General features: G+C 39.7%; 1 protein-coding gene across 4 annotated transcripts in view; it reads left to right on the top strand.

The window, feature by feature from the left end:
- LOC126297547 (membrane-associated guanylate kinase, WW and PDZ domain-containing protein 1) overlaps nt 1-22,346 on the top strand; it is a 376,107-nt gene extending 353,761 nt beyond the window's left edge. For all 4 annotated transcript variants that reach the window (XM_049988468.1, XM_049988470.1, XM_049988469.1 and 1 more), the window contains 2 exons: nt 10,055-10,202; nt 19,689-22,346. In XM_049988468.1, the coding sequence (XP_049844425.1) occupies nt 10,055-10,202; nt 19,689-19,933 (393 nt within the window). In that variant the 3' untranslated portion in view covers nt 19,934-22,346. The remainder of the gene's footprint in view (nt 1-10,054; nt 10,203-19,688) is intronic.
- The last annotated feature ends 515 nt before the right edge of the window (nt 22,347-22,861 follow it).

The raw sequence follows: 22,861 nt of genomic DNA, 5'->3' as shown, positions 1-22,861 counted from the left end.
GATAAATAATATTTTGCATAAAGATTTGGACATGAGGAAGCTATCCGCAAGATGGGTTTTGCGATTGCTCACGCTTGACCAAAAACGGAATCATGTGAAGTGTTGCAAGAATGGTTTGCAGTTGTTCAGGAAGAATCTGCAGGACTTTAAGCATAGTTTAGTCACTGTGAATGAAACATGGATACATTACTATGCTCCTGAGACCAAACAACAATCTAAACAATGAGTTACCAAGTGAGAATCTGCACCAAAAAAGGCGAAGACCATTCATTCGGCAGGAAAGGTTATGGCAACTGCCTTTTGAGATTCTCAAGGGATAATCCTCATCGACTCTGGAAAAGGGTAAAAATATTACAGATGAATAATATTCATCATTATTGGACCGTTTGAAAACCGAGCTGCAAGAAAAACGCCGGCGATTGGACCGCAGAAGAGTCCTTTTCCATCACAATAATGCACCAGCACACACCTCAGCAGCTGTGGTCGCAAAATTAATGGAAATAGGATGCCAACTTGTTTCACATCCCGCCTATTCTCCAGACTTGGCTCCCTCAGACTACTATTTGTTCCCCAATTGAAAGAAATTGCTGGCGGGTCAAAGATTTTATTCAAACAAGGAGGTGTTTAGCTGTTTTGCAGACTTGGACAATTAGTATTATTCAGAAGGGATCAACAAATTAGAACAGCGTTGGACAAAGTGTATAAGTCTGAAAGGAGACTATGTCAAAAAATAAAAAAGGTTTACCCCAAACACGTAAGTCGTTTTTATTTTTGCACGGACTTTTCAAATGCCCCTTGTATGTATATTCCACAATTATGTGTTGCTGACTTGACCTGGAGAAGATTTGCTTGATATTGCACTAGACAGATGGTATAGAGTCAAAGTTAGTGACATTGTTGGAGTGGAAATGAAATTTTTCCTGTGCACCTTCTACTTTGTTTGTTGAAGTACTTTGCAAAGGTTATTGTGCAATCTTCATTCTGCTGTCAGAGTTTCCCATCCCCTCCTCAAATGGAAAGACTCAAGTCTGAGTAGGAACTTATCTAAAATTTAAGAATTTTATTCCATAGGAATCCTTTCCCCATCTCAGCAATTATATCTCTTTTATATTGCCTCTTAAATTTCTGATGGTCCTGGTAGATTTTTGCAAGCCCTTGCCAATGTCTGTGGGACTGGTTTGCATTCCCAACTTTGGCATAGCACTGTGAACTCTGGATGATACCTTACTTAAGATCATGTTAAAGCTATTGTCTCTCAGTTGTGCTTCTTTGTGTTTTGGAAATCTAGACTTGGTGTAATAGTCACCTCTACACTTTTTGAGTAGAGAGTAGAGTGAAATTATCTTTTATCAGAGGCAGTAGTACTGTGACATTTAGTGTTTATTTCATATTCCTTCTGCTGATGACTAGTTCCCAACAAGTGCCGAACCTGTGGAAAGCTAAATGTCTCGTGGAATATGCTATCAAAATGGACCTCCACAATACGATGAACTACAGCAAAGGTATTGTGTCATGTAGATATCTTGATGATATTCCCAAAGAAGAACAGAAAGATGAAGGGCTCAGGAAGGTACTGTCAACATGAAGAATATTGTGAAAAGTGTGAATGGGGATCTGATAAAATCCAGCTCCTTTACCCTTACCTTTAATAGCACAAAACTCCCAAAGCATATCAAGGCAGGTTTGCTTTGCGTAAGTGTGTGGCCCTATGTTCCCAACCTAATGCTCTGTTTTGAATCCCAGCACTTTGAGTACACCACTCTAGGATGTAAGGGAGAAACTGCTTGTGGTAAATGTGGTAAGGCTGCCAATGAAGATGTCATTTTTTCAACTACTCCCAAGTGTGTATATTGCTCTGGGCATCACCCTGCCTGGAGTTGACTGCAGCATCTACCTTAAAGAGGGGAAGATACAGGAGCTTAAAGCGAGAAAGCATACCCATATGCTGAGGCCAAAAACTTGTATAAGGCCATGCAGCCTCCCATATTCACTATATATTTCACTTCAGCTCTTCAAAAGCCTTTTCCAACAGCTGATACCTCTACACAAATGAAAGTTGCTAGTGTCAGCACTACTTCCTGCATTTGTCAATGCACTTGTAAAGCTGTAGTAATTTCAGAGCCAGGGCAGAGTCCAGTAAACTTTCCAGCACTGCCTCTTCTGCAACTGTCGAAGTTTCTACAAAACCTTCCCTACTAAAAAAAAGCAAACAAGAAGCTTCAAACTCAGGCAAAAAGAGGTAACAAACTGTCAGACCATGTTGACATCATTTGGCCTGATGGTTATCGTGAATCTGGTTCAGAGTCAGTGGAATGTTAAGTCTGCCAGGGCAAATTATCTCGCCTCAAGACTTAACTGCCACCCATTTCAGGCTCCCCAGCCAGAAGAGAGACGGGGTGAAAGTGCAACCCCCCACAATAAATAGCGACCATACTACAGTGGATCATGAATGGGTATAAGTCTCTTGTTGAGGAACCGAAACTCCTATAGTTCAATTCTTTTATCTTGGTGGTTCGCGCATGCCCACCCAAACGCGGGACATTGCTGCATTGCCGGTTGTACGCGCCAAGAGAAGCAGCGCCATTGTATAGTTCGCAAACTTACGTTTAGGGGGGAGCGCGCAGTTTATGAAGTAAAGCCACCACGGCCGCATTAACCCTTTCACTGCTACAGAGATGTGCTCCCCGCATTCCGTGATGTCATCATTGCACTGCTCGCCTGTGCAGACACATGGTGTTTTGACTGCTTTGACACACTTTATCATTCGATTTCACAAAAACTATTTGGTCCAGAAATTTGATTTTTACACGTCGTCTTGACTGATATCTTCCCCCCCCCCCCCCCCCCCCCCTCTCCCCCCCGATGGCCAACAGCAGACAAACTGGCAGCCTTTTGAGTCATAAGAGCCAAAGGTCGATGATTAATTAAGGAGAAAGAGAAAAGGTCGAGGCAAGCATTCTTGGACTCAATCAGCCATTCCACTTGTTCTGAAAAAGTATGGGAAACTGTCAGGATGATTTCTGGTAAATGCTGTCATTCACCAATAGCAGCAGTGCTAAAATAGGGATATGTCTAAACAAAACCTGGGGACATCACCCAGGTGACGACGGAGCATTTTGCAGTTTCTAGTGCCAATGCCAGCCAGAATTCGGATTTCTGCCACTACCATGAGACTGTAGAGAAAGACCAGCTGGGTTTCAGATACAAAAGTTCCAAGTCTTACAACTGTCAATTTTCTACATGGGAGCTAGGTTCAGTGCTTTCTGAACCTTGTGATACTGCACCCAGTCATGACCAAATCCAGCACAATATGCTTCAGCATTTGCAAGCAGCTGTCTAAGTAAGTCCTCCTCAAATGTCTTAATTTGATACAGCTGACAGGTTACTTTCCCAATTTGTGGTGAGTGACAATTTTGATACCTCTCCTCAAACCGGGAAAGGACCAAACATGTCCAGTAGTCATTGGAGTGTTACTTTAACAAGTTGTGTAGAAAAGACTGAAATGAATAGTGACTCCTTAGTCGCTCTCAGTGTGGATTCAGGACAGTTCGATCCACTGTCAACAACTTGACCCTGCTGGAGGCGGGTATTAAACAGGATTTCCTATGTAATATCACTGTATCAGAATTTTCTTTGACACGAGTAAGACATATTACGCTACATGGAGACACAGTATTTTAGAGCTGTTCAACCGATGGGGCTTTCATAGCCTCCTACTAATCATCATACAGACCTTCCTGCCCAAGCACTTTTTTTGATCCTGAGTTGATGATGTGCTGTTGGATCATTTTGAGCAGCAGTGTTTTAAGTGTTAATGTCTTTGCCATAGCCATAAACAATATTAAGTCTGTTGTAAGAAGTCCCATACAGTCCCTCTTATTTGTGGCTCATTTTGCTGATTTCTGTTCTTCCTCCAGTGTTGCAATAGCAACTGATCAGTTGCAAATTACAGTGCAGAGGCGCGCGCACGTGTGTGCGTGTGTGTGCGTGTGTGTGTGTGTGTGTGTGTGTGTGTGTGTGTGTGTGTGTGTGCGTGCGCGTGTGTGTGTGTGTGTGTGTGTGTGTGTGTGTGTGTGTCAAAATTTAAAGACTCGGTGGTTCTGGGCCTCATTTTGTTTTCCAAACTATCGTGCTTGCCACACCTGAGAGATCTAAATGCCAGAAGGCATTGGATCATCCTAAAGTGTATTAGCCACAGGTCTTGGAAAGCAGACAGGGCACGTCTGCTTCAGTTTTATAGGGATTTTGTGGAACCGCAGCTAGACTATGGGTGCACAGTGCATGCATCAGCGAGACGTTCTCATCTGAAAATCATTGCCACTATCCACCACGAGGGGTTACGCTGGCCACTGGTGCTTATAGGACCAGCCCCGTACTGAGTCTCTGTGCTGAGGGTGAGGAACCCCCACTCACCATCTGGCAGCAGCTCCTCATTGTGCATCAGGTGTGTAAGTTCCTCGCTGCTCCAAATTTATCAGCACGCCATACTATTGCTTGTCTGTTTCTGGAATGTCTTTTCCCCAATCATCCGTGAGCAATAAGGCTGTTTTGGATCTGTGTGCAGCATGTGCTAGAGTCACTTGCCATGGAGCAACTGCAATCCCAAATCCACACTTTTAACTGCCTGCCACCTTGGTTACTCCAGTAATTTTAGAACTATTGCAGTGCAGGAGAGGTTGCACTCCTGCATATACTTCTATTTTTAATATATTATTTTATGACATTTTAACTAAGCACCACAACTCTAGCTGTATTCACAGGTGGTTCTAAACAAGGGAACGCTGTTTGCTCTGTTGTGCTCCCTGATTGTGTCCTAAAGATCTGCCTGCCTCGAAACTTTACCATCTTTGACACAGAATTATATGCAATCTAGTGGACACTGGAGCAGATGAGACATGTTTCAAATGCTAAATTCCTTGTCTTTCGTAATTCCCTGAGTGCTCTTGACTCCCTACAATGCCTGTACCCAGCAGATAAAGTTGTCCAGGATGCCCACCTCCACTTAAAAAGGCTGGTGAATGAGGTGTCGTCATGCTGAATGCCAGGGGACATGGGTATAGTGAGGAATGAAAGGGTGGATGTAGGAGCCAAGGAAGCATGTTACGGTCCTCAGTTAGTTCACTGTGCCATCGCCCTGCCTGCTATCGCATCACAGTTGAGGTACGAAGTCATGCATTGATGGGTAGAAAAGTGACTGGAAGTGACATACAATAAGCTATGTCTAGTAAAGTCTAAAACACAGCTGTGACATACCTTCTCCCAGCCATACAGATAGGACAAGGTCCCCCTCGTTTGTCTTTGCGTAGGCCACAGTGCTATGATGCATGACTTCTTGCTCTTGCAGGAGGACCCTCCAGTTTGTGGTGCTTGTGGCATACAGATCACACTGCACCATATTTTACTAGACTGTGTTTTATTTTCAGACCAAAGGGCAGTAGCTCGTCTGTTGAAAGATTTGCCTTCTATTTTAATTGACTATCAAATGAATTGGGTACGACTTTTAAAATTTTGTGATGTGTCCATCTTGTTCCCTAAAATTTTAGGGTTACATTTTTAATGTGTTATCAGGGTTTTTTTGGCAACTGATCAGCCAGTCACATATTGTTTGAATTTATTTTCGTTTCCCTCTTGTCTTACTTAGTTTTACTTAATAGTTTCAGAACATCTGAACAATTTTAACACTTTTTTCCGTGGTGTGGGCTACTGTGATTGTGTGTGTGATCATGGGTTACACTGGCTGAGAGTGAGTATGATTTTATCTCAGATTGCTTTTTATCTCTTGTCTCACATTAACAAACACTAGAACTTATGATGTTGATATGTTGCAGTATAGCACTGACAAGTATTGTGAAATCAAGTTCCTTCACAATGGCATCAGTGCAGAGATAGAGGATCTGTTGATCCTTTCTGCTAACCACCAAAATGTTGAATACCCATAGTAAATTGTCCTACAAAGCCAATGCAACTGGTGTGTTAGTGCATTGTGTGACTTCTTTCAGAATGTGAATGCAGGTGATTCATGGTTTACCTTCAAGCTTGTGCGTAAACTTTTTGATTCATGTATAGGCTGTGTGGAGGGTACAGATGTAAGTTAATCAGTTTGCTTGTAGTGGTGGTAATTTGGTATTGAAGGAAGCTAGAAGTTGCCCCTCATGTTGCAATACATCTTCAGTGACAGTTGTTGATGCATCGTTATAGCAGCGAGACGCACATCAGGCTGAGGATGAGCTAATACAGTTTTCACTTTGGTGATGGATGCTTTCTTTTCATCAGTGTACTTCAGTATGTCTCCAGGTTTCAGTGAATATTTTAGAAATTCCTAGAGAGGTGCTGCCGACAATGCACCATTGTGTACAAAATTTTGATAAAAATTGCTCCAGTCCAAGAAACGGTGTAATTCACGTGTCATCGTGATCTGTGCAAACTAAGAAGTAGCTTCCATTTTGATTTGATGTGGCAGATTCCTTGTGCATTGATAAGATACCCTAAGAATTTTACTGTGTTGCTCCAGAAATGACACATTTTGAGGGGTTAATCGCTGAGCTGTGCTTTTGTAGTGTAGTGATAATGGTTGCAGATGGGCTCGAAGGTTTGCCTTGCTGAACAACAAGCAGTTCATCAGTGTAGATGTAAAGAACTCTTAAGTGTGTACTTATTTCGTCCATGAAGTGCTGGCAAGCCTGTCCAGCATTACACAATCCAAATGGCATTTGCTGAAATTCTGAGAGCCCGAAAGGCATGTAAACAATGGTTTTGGGTATATCTTCCAGTGCAATGGGTATCTGACTGAAAGCACAGATGACATGTTGATTGTGGAGAAAACTGTCTTGCCATGAATGTGTGTAGCAAACTTTGATTTGTGGCACAGGCTATTGACTGGGTATTGTTCTGATGTTAACCTAATGATTTTTGGCACAAGGATGCCACCTGTTGATCTTATAAGGGACAATATGGAGTTACGAGGCCCAGCTACCATCCGAAGCACAACAAATTCGCTGTACTAACATGAAAGGTAACTCATGCTTTGCAATCTTGAGTTTTTATGGAGGTAGACAATGAGGCCTTGCATGGGCAGGTGTTTTTGGTTTGCTGACAGTGTGATATTCTGTTGAGATTTTTACCACTCCTATAGTAGGTGATGAATGTTTGACTTCAGGGAACCAGCAAAGTAAGCCATAATATAGTGAATCACCTGGAGTCCCTGTGATGTCAGCATGGTTTGCATGGCTTAGGTGTCCACAACTAGAAAAAAATAGTTGTAGAGTCAAGCAGACATGATGATGAAGATCTGGGAAGAGGCTGTAAAATCTTAACATATCTGCTCCAACAATTGGGTATAGCATGTCAGCTACAGTGAACCTCCACATGAATTCGTGTTGAAGATTGAAGTTGAGATGAAAATTTATGTGGTTGTTGGATTTTATGAAATATCCATTTGCAGTGTTCAGGTAACTACCATCAGTGTTTCGCGGGAAAGATGAGAATAAGGGTAAGTTGAGACTTCAGCACCTGTACCAATAGGGAATTGTAGCTTGGTATAGTGCTCCCTTATGAACAGTCGGTAACTGCCCAGTTTGAAATTGATCACCATCACCACTTGATTTCTGGCAGCATTTTTCTTGACACGAATAGGTTAATACTGATAGGCTGCAGCTCAAAGTTTTCTTTGATACCAGCAGATATTCTTCCTGTTGGACAGACATTTGATTTTTCTGGAAGATCATTGCTGTTGTGACACACAGGTGGAGCACCATATTTTTAAGGCCATAAATTGCTTAGATTGTTTAGCTACTTATGTGCAGCACATCCAAAGGATTCTCTGTCCTGATGGAAATGGTTGTGGTACCCTTATGTGGACACATCTTACCTATTTGGTCAGCAGTTTGAGAGAGAGCCACCAGTGCAAAATGTATTTTCTGTGCATCCACAGGAAACCATGTCAGCCATATATTGCATGAAATATAATCATTAATTTCATAACTTGCCATTGTGCAAAGAAAAAGTAATGGAGTAGTTTGTGGTCACAAATTCTTCATTGTGAAGCAATTTTTGGAGTTTTTTGACTTCTGACTGCAAGTACATTACAACCTCATACTTCATAGAGATATATATCTCAGTATTTGGTTGTGAAACTAGGATGTCTTTCACTTCCATAGCCATTTGTTCATTAAGTTCAGCCACCATATAACTATTTAGTTTTGTCCAGTATATTAATATATCGGATCTTTTGAGATTGATTCACAAGACACATAAGAAACAATTCCATATTTTTTCTTCATCCTAAAAATGGTATAATATTAGGTCCACTATACATCACGTGTGTCAACTTCTGTGCTTTGTTGAGTAGTTGTACAGTCAAAAATCATTCTTCTAGTCAGGTTATGCCATAAATTTCTTTTCTTCCCAATTCCATTCAGTTCCTCTTCATTAGTTACACGATATACCCACCTGATATTCAGCATTCTTCTGTAGCACCACATTTCAGAATCTTCTGTGCTCTTCCTGTGTAAACTGTTTATAGTCCATGTTTCATTTCCATACATGGCTATACTCCATTCAGATACATTCAGAAAAGACTTTCTGATGCTTAAATCTGCACTGCTGTTAACAAATTTCTCTTCTTTAGAAATGCTTTTCTTGCCATTGTCATTCTACAATTTAAATATAATCTCTATTTCAACCATAATCAGTTATTCTGGTGCCCAAATACCAAAACTCATCTATTGCTTTAAGTGTCTCATTTCCTAATCTGATTCTCTCAACATCACCTGATGTAATTCAACTACATTCAATTATCCTCGTTTTGCTTTTGTTGATGTTCATCTCATACATATATGTAATGTATTGCACATAAATAGAGAAAGAGATCCACAACTTTCCGGTGACACTATTGATGATAATTTGCTGAAAGCATTAACAACCGTGAAGTATCTAGAAATAATGATCCAGAGTTATCTAAGTGCAATCATCACATAAAAATAATCGTAGAAAAATCATATGCTTGGTGGAAATTCATTGGAGGAATCATAAGGGGATGTAATTAATCCATAAAAGAAGTGGCTTACCAGACAATTGTAACACCAGTTCTTTGAGTATTGCTCCTCAGTCTGGGATCTTTACCAGGTTTGTTTAATGGAAGACGTAGAGAATATGCAGTGAATAGTGGTACATTTCATATTGTTACTGTTTCATAAGGAGGGGAGCATTACAGAGGTTCTTGACAAACCCCAGTGGCAAATGCTGTAATAGAAGCTTTGTGCATCATGTAGAAGTTTATGATTGAAATTGTGAGAGTGGTTATTCTGGGAAGAGTCAGGCAACATATTACTTCCTCCTACATAAATCTTGTGAAATGTCTACAAGATAATCAGAGAATTCAAAGAAGTTAGAGCTAATATTGCGATTTATTAACAGTTATTCTTCCCATGCATCATTTTCAAATGAAACAGGAAGGGAGGAAGGCGAGTGGCACCAGAAGTAACCTCCATCAGACACCATAAGGTGGTTTGTGGAGTAATAATGTACATGTAGCTCCTTATACTTCATTTTCATTTCTTCAATGGCCACTGGCCCCGACCAACATTTATAAATATTTATGGATACAGTAATATGATGGAAAATATACAATTGGTGTGTGGAAAGGCAACTGTTCACCATGTACAGATAACGTTGAGCACTCCTAGCTTTTGTAGCAATAGCTACCTACTTTTTCTGTATTAAAATCATTTATATTTACTGCAGGCCTGTGTGCAACCTCGAGGGGACTAAATCATATGAGATTTATACATCTTGTGAAATTTTTATTTCCTCAGATCTGCTGAGTACTCCTCATGTAATATAGGAAGTGTACCCATAGTTAAGTCCTCTGCCTGCTTTGTACCAGGCCGTATGAGTATTCAGCAAAGTGAATGAGTGTGTGTGTGTGTGTGTGTGTGTGTGTGTGTGTGTGTGTGTGTGTGTGTGAGAGAGAGAGAGAGAGAGAGAGAGAGAGAGAGAGCGCGAGGGGGGGGGGGGGGGAGTGAAATTTCTTATTATTTGTTTTGTTCTGTTTCAGATTGGAGATCAAATAATAGAAATCAATGGAATCAACACAAAGAATATGACACATGCTGAGGCTATAGAAATTATTCGAAATGGAGGACCTTCAGTGAGACTGCTGGTGAGGCGTGGTGGCAAGGTGCCACCGCCACCACCTGTTGGAGGTAAATTGCTATCCTATTAAAACATTCAAGACTGACCTGAAACACTTGGGACAGATACATGTCGGCTGATGATTTTATCATATTTGTTTGAAAATGATATCTTTGTAACAGTGAATTCAGTAAATTTTTATGTAATGTCCTGTTAAAGCTGCAAATGTTGTTTACTTGTTCATGAGGGTATTGAAATAATATGTTAAAATAGCAGGCATACGAAGATCTGTTTTATCAAGTCATGTTTTAATTCTAAAGGAAGTCTTGTGCAATTTATTTTTGTACATAATTTGCTTTAGTGTGGTATGTACTGAAACAATCAAGCATACGAAAACAACTTCACAATTTAGACACTGCCAAGATGTTTATTTTTTAATACTTTTCCTTTCAGACTCTTACATATGAGGGTAATCCCAAAAGTAAGGTTTCCTATTTTTTTTTTATAAGTACAGAGCTCTGTTTGTGTGGCAGTTGGTCACACTGTTGTGAAGAGGGCTTCACGCACTGTGTGTAAACATGCACACTCCGCACTGAGGCGTTCATTCTTGCCTTGGAAGCCGTTGAGAATGGAGCTCCCATTGGATGTTACCACCAAGTGTGAAATGCGTGCAGTTATTTGTTTTTTTACCGCAAAGGGCACTGCAACGATTGAAATCCATCACCAATTGACGGAAGTGTATGGTGACTCATGCATGGATGTCAAAAATGTTCATAAGTGGTGTAGAGAGTTTGCAGCTGGTTGGACCAAAATTCATGACGAACAAAGGAGCAGGAGACCGTCATTTCTGAGGAGACAGTGTTGAAGGTTGAGCAAAGCATGCGTGAAGATCGGTGAATCATCCTGGATGATCTCTGCACATTGGTTCCTGAGGTTTCCCGAAGCACCGCTCACAGAATTTCAATGGAAACATTGAACTACCGGAAGGTGTGCGCAAGATGTGTGCCATACATGCTGACTGAGGACCACATGTGGCAACGAGTTGATGCTTCCTGCACATTTCTTCACCACCTTGCAGCCAAACAGGACAACTTTCTGGACTCAATTGTCACGGGTGTCGAAACCTGGGTATACCACTTTACACCTGAGACCAATCAACAATCACGCGAGTGGTGGCATTCTTTTTCTCCAAAGCCACGGTAATTCAAACAAACACAGTCTGCCGGTAAAGTCATGACAACTGTTTTTTGGGATCGGAAAGGGGTACTGTTGGTCGACTTTATGTCCACTGGGACCACAATTTATGCTGACAAGTACTGTGAGACTCTGTAAAAACTCAAACAGGCAATTCAGAACCGGAGAAGAGGAATGTAGGGCAAGGACGTACACATTATCCATGAAAACGCTCACCCACACATTGCTCGGCACACTGTTGCTCTCCTGCAACAGTTTCAGTGGAACATAATCACCCACCCACGCTATAGTCCTGACTTGGCGCCCAGAGACTATCACCCGTTCGCTCGGTTAAAAGAACATTTTGCCAGAAAGCGATTTGGCTCCGACGATGAGGTGAAAGAAGAGGTTCATAACTTTCTGAATAGCATGGCGGTGAGCTGGCATGACAGAGGCACACAAAAACTGACACACCGTCTACAAAAATACATTGACAAGAAATTGTGATTATGTCAAAAAATAGCTAAATGTTCAAGCTGTAAACTGATGTGAACTATTGTAGAAATAAACAGGTCTATGTACTTATAAAAAAAAATAGGAGACCTTACTTCTGGGATTACCCTCGTACATCAGCACACACTTTTTAGGTATATGACAGGTGAAATTTTTTCTCTGTAGGTAGTATCTTTCCATCAAAATTGCTGGTACTAAGTCTATTAACAAGCCATGACATGGAGGAGAAATAATTTCTTGATGTTCATAGCTTTGTGTTACAAAAGAGTATTCTACAAGAAACCACACAGGGGGTATACTTGATTCTTCCATCAATATTTCATGTTCCCTTATGAGGTACAAATAGTAATAGGCATCACAAACATGGAAAGTAAAATTTGTTCCATTATTTCAATTGCTTTCTGTTGCAAGCAATCATTTGATCTCAAGTTATCCACTTCTTCCACTTCTAGTTTTTGATTATTATAATCCAAAATAACATTATATATTATTTATATATATCCTCTGCTCCCTCCCTTCCTGCTCCCTTGTCCAATTATCTCTGTGGCCAAAGCAGTGTAGTATGTTGAGAGCATGTAGACCAGATATTCCCTTCTTGATCTTCTTGATAAAGATTAAGATATTCCCTTCTCTCAAAAATCATCTTTTTTTTCTCATTCTCAGTTTGACAGATGCACGTTAAGAAAGATATTTTCTGTTAGCCATGCAAACACCTATTGTTGGTATTTTGCAACCTTCAAATTCTCTGTAGAATAAGTTAAAAATAACACTGAAAATTTAAATGGTAAAAAATGGGTGTATTTTGATTAAAATGAATTTGTGATTGGTATTTCAAATAGAGGAGTAGTAGGGGCCAGATGTCATCCAGCCACAGATATTTCCAGGGCTTCACATGTTTACTGTGTAGCCTGTTTTGTGGGTACCTTAAGAGCTGTGACTCAAGAGATTAAACGACATGTAGTGAGGAGAGTACCCAGCCATGCGAACTGGTTTATTATTTTTGACGACTGGCTTCTTTGGTCTTAAGGCTCATTGTATGTGGTGACTGCTCTAAGGAATGTGGCCTCTAGGTGCTGCGGTTTAGCTACTAGACTTCCATATTACCAAATTTTGTGTTCTCTGTGGATTAGTGTGCTTAGGACATCTTGTTGTGAATGGGTATGACAGCTGGAGGCATGCAGTAAGAAGCCGAAAACACAACCTGCTGAGGATGAAGAGAAACCAGTTCTGACGGCAATCGTCCCATATTTCTGGAACATATCAACAAAAATCTGAAGAATACTCCGGGAAAGTAACGTCAAGTTCTTGTGCTGCCAGCTACTCAAGATGAAAGCACTGTTGGGAACAGTTTAGGATGACCTAGGACTTCAGATATAAGGAGTCTGCCACATCCCTTGCAGTGCAGGAAAATTTATGTAGGCCCAAGTATCCAGACAGGACATGAGAGATGTACTTGAGCTTTAACACCACATAGACAACAAACAGCTGACAAAGTCTTCTGCAGTAGACACTGCATCTTCCATGGACTCGCTATGAATTACAATGGCACCAAGTTGGTACAGCAACTGAAAACCTTCAGGAAGTGTATTCTCGATGAGACTGTAGAGATCCAACTACGTGACAAACTAATAAATAAAGTAATGGCTTTTAAGTAAGCAAAGCCAGGGACTGAGGCTTGAGCATGATCAAAGCACAGTGGCAAGCTATGTGGAAAACTGCTCCCTTCATGGTAACAGAAAAAGACAAGAATGTGTTTTGTCATGCCAACAGAGGCCAGTGTCCCGACGTCGCACTTCCTGCACCACCACACACAGTCTGCCATGTTCATGTGCAGAGGCTGCCGGTGAGAGGAGGTGGGGAACTGGTTATAGAGGTGGCACCAACAGAAAACAATCAAGACAGCGTTAATGCCTGCAGATGGCAAGTAGTCGGCTTGACAAAATATTGCAACTTCCGGATGACACCACCCAGCTGAATACCTGGGAAATATTCAAAACATTGAGAACTTTCTTCTGGCTTTCCAGAAGTTAGAATGAAGTCTGCTGTTCTCAATTTTAAGGTGTCCGTGAGGTTTATGGGCCTCATTTTCAATCTTATACATATGTGTTTGCCACATCTGAAGGACATAAGACATTTAGTCAAAGAATTCAGCATTTTAAAATGTGTCATCTGTGAATGATGATGAGCTGACGTCCAGCTGTAGTGTGCCTTTGGACCTGAGCACCTTCATTATAAATTGGCAGTGCACAAATCTAATAGACTGTCATATGTGAAGGTACTGGATGCATTCCAGCACGAGGTAACAAGGCTGACCATGACAGCTTTTAGGACCAGTACTATTTGTAAACTTTGTACTGAGACAAGTTATCCACCATATTACATTAAACATTAGCTGGTCATGGTGTGACAAGCATGCAAAATGTATGCTGTACTTCACACACCAGAATACAATACTGCTGCCTGCATTCAAATGGAATGAATTCTCAACAACAGTCTGTGAGCACAATACCTTTTTATCCATTCATTCCAGGCAAAGAATGTCCATTATTAATGTAATTAACTAATTTAGTGAATAGTTCACTTCTTAAATAAGTGTTTTATAAGTCATATTAAAAACAAAGATTCCAAGACTTACCAAGCGGGAAAGCACCGGCAGACAGGCACATGAACAAAACACACAAACACACACACAGAATTACTAGCTTTCGCAACCGATGGTTGCTTCTTCAGGAAGGAGAGGGAAAGACGAAAGGATGTGGGTTTTAAGGGAGAGGGTAAGGAGTCATTCCAATCCCGGGAGCGGAAAGACTTCCCTTAGGGGAAAAAAAGGACAGGTGTACACTCGCGCGCACACACACACACACACACACACACACACACACACACACACACACACACACGGATGGATGTGTGTGTGTGTGTGTGTGTGTGTGTGTGTGTGTGTGTGTGTGTGTGTGTGTGCGTGTGTGTGCGTGTGTGGGTGTGCGTGTGTGCGCGCGCACGCGAGTGTACACCTGTCCTTTTTTTCCCCTAAGGGAAGTCTTTCCGCTCCCGGGATTGGAATGACTCCTTACCCTCTCCCTTAAAACCCACATCCTTTCGTCTTTCCCTCTCCTTCCTGAAGAAGCAACCATCGGTTGCGAAAGCTAGTAATTCTGTGTGTGTGTTTGTGTGTTTTGTTCATGTGCCTGTCTGCCGGCGCTTTCCCGCTTGGTAAGTCTTGGAATCTTTGTTTTTAATATATTTTTCCCATGTGGAAGTTTCTTTCTATTTTATGTACATCATCATTAATTTGAACCCAACAATTACGTTTGTTTTACAAGTCATTTAGATCTGCATGTGTAACTTTGTATGTGCTAAGAGATCGAAAAAAAGTTAACTGCCTTTGACATTGTCTTCAGAATTCTTCTCTTGATGCATATACAGTTCTCAGTTCAAAGGTATATGCAGTTTTGAAGCCAGTGGAAGAGATGAGGTGTAACTGAGGGGAGAAGTTTCCTTTCTGCTATTCACAAAGCCCTTCAGGAAATATACTCAGCAGTTAAAATGGTTTGAGACATACAGGAATTCTTTGTTTTGCACAAATGAAGGGGAAAGAGATATCATGCTGCTGGATTAACGGTATGTTGGAATCCAGGTAAAGAAGCAAACTGTTACAGCAGTCAAGAAGGCCTGCTTAGGTTACAGATCCAAACAATTTGATATTCCCCCTGCATAATGACATGTCACTGTTTAGTAAGATAATGCCTCTGTGGAATTGAGGAAGGTTACTCAAACTGTTTTATGTATTTTAACCTCGTCTGTCACATTTCAATATCGTTATTACAGACCCAGCTGTCCGACTCTGCCGAAAAATCCATTGTGATAAAATAATGATGACTGTTATTCTTAATTTAAATTTCTTTATTGATCAGAGCATCTCTTGTTGAGTAATCATCCTTTGCCCACATCTCGTGGTCGTGCGGTAGCGTTCTCGCTTCCCACACCCGGGTTCCCGGGTTCGATTCCTGGCGGGGTCAGGGATTTTCTCTGCCTCGTGATGGCTGGGTGTTGTGTCATGTCCTTAGGTTAGTTAGGTTTAACTAGTTCTAAGTTCTAGGGAACTGATGACCTAAGATTTTAAGTCCCATAGTGCTCAGAGCCATTTGAACCATTTTTGAGTAATCATCTCTCACTTCTGTAAAATGATATGCTACTTTTTACACTGTCTGATGTCACATCATCAAAAACACCAAACATTATTATTTTCAGCAGTGAAATGGAAATTATTAAGAGGTTTTGAACATGAGTTTAATTCTGTGCAACGTTTTAGATCAGTTATACAATGTCGAGAGGTTGCTCACAAGACATTAACTGACATGCAACATCCCGCTTTCTTGCAACATTTTATCTATCGAATATACAGGGGAAAGCGGGTATTCATTACCTAATATCTAAAGTTCAGATTTCCATAACACTGCCACATAGTACATGTGAATACTGCCAAGTCAGCAGTGTGTTTCACATGTCCATGGAAATGGGGCAATGCGATTTATTCTCCTGCTCATACACATGTGGAGTACTATCAAAGAGGACTAATTGTTAAAGGGCATCTTCTATACACCAGAGCTTCACTTAAAATGTTTACTAGCTAAACTGGCATTCAGGCATATAACCCATTGTCAGCAGCAACTGATACAAATGATAACAAACAGTTGTTTGTACACTAGTCTCTACAATGTAACAGTTGTACACATAACAGCTGAAACATAAGTCTATGCAAATTATTTGTGTAGTTCAGTTCGGTGTTCACCTATAAAACAAACAACAACGTAGATACCTAGAATCCATTTACAACCGTATCTGTGTTTTATGATAGAATATGAAATCTATACTACCTCACAGTGCACAAGTTGTGTGTGTTGCAGCTGTCAAATCTTAAATGGTACCATTTCTTGGTCACGTTGGATACAACTGTCATTTAACATATATATGGAGCCAACAGAAGGGCCAAAGAGCCTGTATTATAAAAAATGCACCTTGAATAAATTATCCAAATGGGATGGGAATCGGTAGATTTGAAGCTCATGTACAGACAAACAAATGATTAGAATCTCAGACAAATATGATGAGTTATTCAAGAGATGGTTCAAATGGCTGTGAGCACTATGGGACTTAACATCTGAGGTCATCAGTCCGCTAGACTTAGAACTACGTAAACCTAACTAACCTAAAGACATCACACATATCCATGCCCGAGGCAGGATTCAAACCTGCGACCATAGCAGCAGTGCGGTTACAGACTGAAGCGCCTAGAACTGCTTGGCCACAATGACCAGCTTATTCAAGAGAAAGAGCTTCACAAATTGAGCAACTCAGTGGTATCTTGCTCCACCTCTGACCTTTATACAAGCACTTAATCAGCTTGGCACTGGTTGATAGAGTCATTAGATGTAAACCTGAGGGATATCATGCCAAATTCTTTCCAGTTCACGCGTTTGATCATCAAAATTGCAAGCTGGTTTGAGGGCCTTTCCCATAAACATTCCAGATATTCTCAATTGGGGAAAGATCTGGCAGCCTTGCTGGCCATGAGAAGGTTTGGCAAGCATGAAGAGAAGCTATAGCAACTCGTGACATGTAGGGGCATTATTTTGCTGAAATGTAAGCCCCAGGAGGCTTGCCATCAAAGGCAACAAAATGGGGTGAAGAATACTTTCAACATACCTCTGCGCTGTAAGGATGGCGTGAATGACAACAAAAGGGCTGCTGCTGTGAAATGAAATGGTACCCCAGAACATCACTCCTTGTAGTTGGGCTGTATGGTGGGCTTCTGAATCCCACCACTGTCCAGTATGTCTCCAGACACATCTTCACCCTGGAATATTATTGACTAGAGAAGAATTCTGTTCAGTGATGAGTCCCTCTGTGAACTGAGCCTGACTGCAGATAGTGAGAGTTTCTACTGCTCGTCTTCAGGCTTGCCAAATCTTACCTCTGCCAGGAAGGTCACCCAATATCTCCCCAGTCGAGAATGTTTGTTACATTGTGGGCAGGGCTTTTAAATCAGATTGAGATTTTGATGATTTCTCTTGAATAAATCATCAAATTTTTCTGGAAATGTAATCATTTGTTCATCTGTACATAATGCATCACATCTACCGATTTCCATGCCATTTGGATTCATCCGTGGTGCACGTCATTATGTCTTAGAGTGCATTTTGCATTTTTATACTTACTGTCCAAACATGGTAGTTTTACATGTATGAATGCGTGTCACAGGTGCATATTTATATGATCTCAGAAGTAACAAGAGATGTGTAATATAGACTCTTTGGCCTATCTGCCAGTTCTGTATTTACATTTTATAACAGTTGTGTCTGGTGAGACCAAGAAATGTCATTGTTTAATATTGGACAGCTGTAACGTAAGTGACAATTGTACACAGTGAGGTAGGACAGATTTCATACCTTATCATATTAACACAGACACGGTTATAATTGGTTTCTAGGTATTCTAGGTATCCACCTGGTGTTTTGCTTTCTAGATGAACATAGAGCTGTACATACAAATAATTTATAATTGACACAAATCTCATTAGTATAGAGATGCATAATCTAAGTAGACTTACACTTCTACTGTTAGGAATACAACTGTTATGTTGTAGAGATTGATGTCATGCAGTTATTTGTTGTCCTTTGCATATGTGCCACTGATGATGGGCTATACACCCAAATACCAGTTTAGACACTAAGCATTTTATGTGCAGCTCATGGTGTTTCAAAGTTGTCAGTTAACAAATATATTTGCAAACTGCAGAGCACCAGTTTCTCAAGATCTCTAGAAAGGTCTACGGTTCCAGATTATCATTCCTGAAATAACTTATGTCTATACATATTTGCTAAAATATTAGTGTGTCTTTGCGAAGTTTTGCTTTTGGAATTGTGTATCAGTAACAAACATGAACCAATACCCGTGTCATTATTGCCATACAGTGCAATTAAATGTTTGGTTGCCTTTTCTTCTAGCTGTCACTTTTTTTCTCCTTTGTGTTGAGAATAAATTTTATAATGTGATACCAAGCTGTATCTCATATCCCATAAATTTTGCGGCTGTCATTATGGACTTTCTAATGGCCTCGTCATTTTACACATAGACTTGAATTTATCTGTCAAGAAACAGTTGACTGTGCGTTCTGTATTTGATGCGATTCAATTTCATACAAATTCATACTGATTTTGTGTGTTTGTTGTGAAAACAGCAGTTTATTTGAAGGGAACCTCACAGTTCTAGAATTTCTGTATGTTTTACCAGCATTGTTTGTGTGAACAATCACAAAAGTTGTGTCAGGTCTAAAACTCTCATTTTTTACTTTAAAAAAATGTAATTTATACTTTGATTTACTGTGTGGATGTGCTCATGTAATCATTTTCATCAGGTCGAGTATATTACTGCCTATGCCCTTCAGTTGAAAGCTTTTTATATAGATTTTTTGAGTTTTTCATCAGGTGCTACTGACACTGTTTACATCATAGTGTGAGAGAAACAGCTCATATGAGCATGAATCTCCTCCACTTTAAGGAGAAAGGTATCTTTATCTACAGATGGCTTATGTAAATCTACAATATCATTAATTTAATGATGTGTGGCCAAAAATCTGTGCCCGTTGTAGAAACTTTAAGTAGTATATTTGATCTTAACAGTTTTCCTGTACATTTAGATAATTTAATCAGATACCAGATGGGTTATTTCTGTTAATATACACATGTAATTTACATGTATAAACTAGAGCTGCATTTTAATTTCACATTGTGAAGTCATTGTACCTGTCTGAAAGCTGCAAAATCTTTGTGGTCTTAGGACTCAAATTTGCCCTTTTATATGTTGTGCAGAGCCTTCAGGTGGTCTGGGTAGTGGAACTGCTGCGTCACCCCCATCTGGATGCCCACCCACCCATGGGCAGCCTGCCGGTCTGAGGCCAAGTAGTGTACTGGCGCAGCAGCAACAACAACCAGCACAACCAGCATCTCAGCCACCTTCTCAGCAGCAGCAACAGCAACAGCAGCCACAACAACAGCAAAATGGGGGCCGCAATGGGGACCCAGTTTACTGGGACCACCGTTACAACCAGAGCTGACAGTAATTCGATCATGTCACTGCCAGCTGCTTTGCTTTGGTGCCTAATTCAGTTCATTTATGTTTCTCTTTGTCCTTGAAAGAGGAATCGCCTACAGATGTGAATGTTTTCCTTAGCAGTGGATGCATTTTTTTTTTCTTTTTTTTTTTTGTCCACTTTGATCTCATGTATGCTAAGATGGGACACATTTTTATGCTGTCGAATCTCACATGTGACTGTGGAGAGAAGAAGATTCCTCTTAAAATAAACAGGAGAATACTCTGCCTGTAAAATGTTCGCAGACAGGATCTGCTGTTTGCCTTTGTAGCTGTAGTTTGTATAAACATGCTGCTGCTGCTGCTTTCGGTGCTTTGTTACTCTCTCTCTGGCAGCGTCAAAAGAAACAGACTGTACTGTTTGTGCTGATACCACAAAGAGAGAGGCTGTAAAAAGATTGTAAGACTACTACAGAAATGAGCAGAGCAGCCTGTGAAATATCAAATAATCTCCAGAGGATGTGTGTTAAAGGATGTACCTGAAGTTCAAAAGGAATTTCAGTTCTTTTTGTTTAGAGATCTGTGCCTTAGCTGTACACTCTTATTATACCATAATAAAGAATAAGAAGTCCTGTAAGGCAAAGAACCAGACTTTTCAAAGAGCACTTACAATAACTTTAAGTATATTTGTTCTGTAAACTTTGTTACAATTTTACTCAAGTTGTTGTTTGTAAGAAAAATGCTTTCTGTAGATTTTGTTTTTTTTATTTTTTATTCAGAGTGTTTAAAAATTTAATAGAGAATTCTGTGTATGTCAATTTCATTTCTCTGTGACTGTTATCTGTAAATATGTGTACATATTAAAACTGCTACTGTTAATGTATATCCAACATTCAAAATTTTAATTTAATATCTTTGTTGTACAATCATGTATAGAGTTACTAGCAGCAGTACAATGGGCAGAAAAGTTGCCTGCCTGCTTTTTGTACACAGAATGGTTGATGGGTGCCAGTGAAAGTTGTGTGGTTTTTATTATTATGAATTTATACTGAATGATGCTGAAAATATTGTGTGATTTGTGTCTGTTGTAATCCATTAAATGTAAGTTGTACTTAATTAATGTTCAGGTTACTTCTTATACAGTGAAATCTTTGCATTATGTTCTTCAGATTTTTTGTTTGGTGCATAGTGACATTGTTATTATTGAGTTTTATAGCATTTTAAATGATGGTAAATGCGAGTAATTAGTTTGCTGACTGCCATAACTGAGAGAATATTCTAGTCTTTTATCATTCACATTTGTTAAAGCAATTCATTGTATTTTTAGTTTTTTGCTGTGGGAAGACATACTGTTGAAATGTCGTTACAAAAAATCTTAGTTTTCCCCTCATGTATCCTTAGTTATTTAAAAAAAATTGTATTTTTTTGACACAGATCAATCAAAGTCTGCACAGGACTTCGAGATTGTCATTCATGGACCATGATATTTAATGACACTTGCTCGCAGTGGCCCTTGACAATTCAAAAAAATTTTGAATTCAGCACTATGAGAAAATATTGTAACAGTTGTTTTTAGAGTATTTTCCCTCATCTTTCATATAAATATTTTCCAAAGATTTGCTGTTAGTTTCTACATTTCCTTTCCAGTTTGTGAAAATAATTTTATTTGATTGTAGTTAAAAACCTCTAGACTGCTTCATCTGATTCTGGAAAATCCAAATAATGCAGGTGCTAACTGCTGTATACTGAATTTTCTAAATTAAACATTGTGGGATAGTACTTTATTTGCATTTTATAGACTCTGTTGTAATCAAGTGGGTCATGTGAAAGACTGAGAGAACATTGCATTTCTATGTTATTTTCCAATCTTAGATCTTTAATCATTGTGGGGAACCATTTGGAGAATCATTTTATGTTCAGGCATCACATTAGTGGTAACATCAAATTATGTTTGTGACACACAGTTTTCAATGACGGATTAAAATGGTATTTTGTGTAGACGTGTTACAATTTTTTAAATGCAGAAAAACATTGCAATAATCATTCCCGTGACTTGGAATAAATAACTGCATATTTGCCTTATGCTCTTGCATTCTACATCTATAAGTACATTTTATGAAAGTTTGAGGAGTGGATCTGTCTGTATGATTTGGAGCAGAAACGCTGAAGTGAATGGGAAGCTTGGGGTGTTACCCCTGCCACCCTCCTACTACTATTCGTTTTGTAGATGAGCACATGTGCTACCACAGCTACTGTAACAATCATTGTATTGTAGCCTTTACTGATGATAAAGATAATTTGAGCTCCAGATTGTTTGTTAAATTCACAGGTGGAGTGAATATTGCATAACTGAGTATGATGTTATGGCTATGTTTGCCGGACTCACTTTGAGGCTGTTAATCAAGCATCAGGTATTAATAAATAAAACATGAAGTGTACTTTTTGTTTCTACTTGTTGTACTGTGTCTGTGAATATTTATACGCATTAAATGTTATAAGGAAAGTTATGGCAGAATATAAATAATTTAGGAGTAAAGGAAACCTCTCAAAGAATAGCACAAATGTTGATTCCTTGACAGGCACACACAAAAGAGAAAGAAAACATGCTAGCTTTTGGAATAAAATCTGGGGATTTGTTCTGAAAGCTAGTAAGTTTTCTTTTTCCTCCCCATCCTCCTCCTTTGTGTGTGCCTGTTGACAACTCAGCGTTCTGCTATTTGGTGAGGTGTCTCTTTTAATCCTAAAATATTTCTGTGCTTTAACATTTATTGGAGATACTTGCATAAAGAATTATTTCATAACTTTTTTTGCACTGCATAAGAGTTTGTCTCTTTATGAAAGTTCTGAGTATGAAAATGAATGTTTCACCTATCATATTTAAAACACCATATTTTGCTCCTTGAGCAAAATTCAAAACATTGTTTACTGCTTTACCATCTTCTATAAGAGTTAA

This window comes from Schistocerca gregaria, chromosome X (assembly GCF_023897955.1).
Source record: "Schistocerca gregaria isolate iqSchGreg1 chromosome X, iqSchGreg1.2, whole genome shotgun sequence".
NCBI classification, from domain to species: Eukaryota; Metazoa; Arthropoda; class Insecta; order Orthoptera; family Acrididae; genus Schistocerca; species Schistocerca gregaria.
The sequence above is the reverse complement of the archived record's forward strand: the minus strand, read 5'-3'. Positions and strand labels throughout refer to the sequence as shown.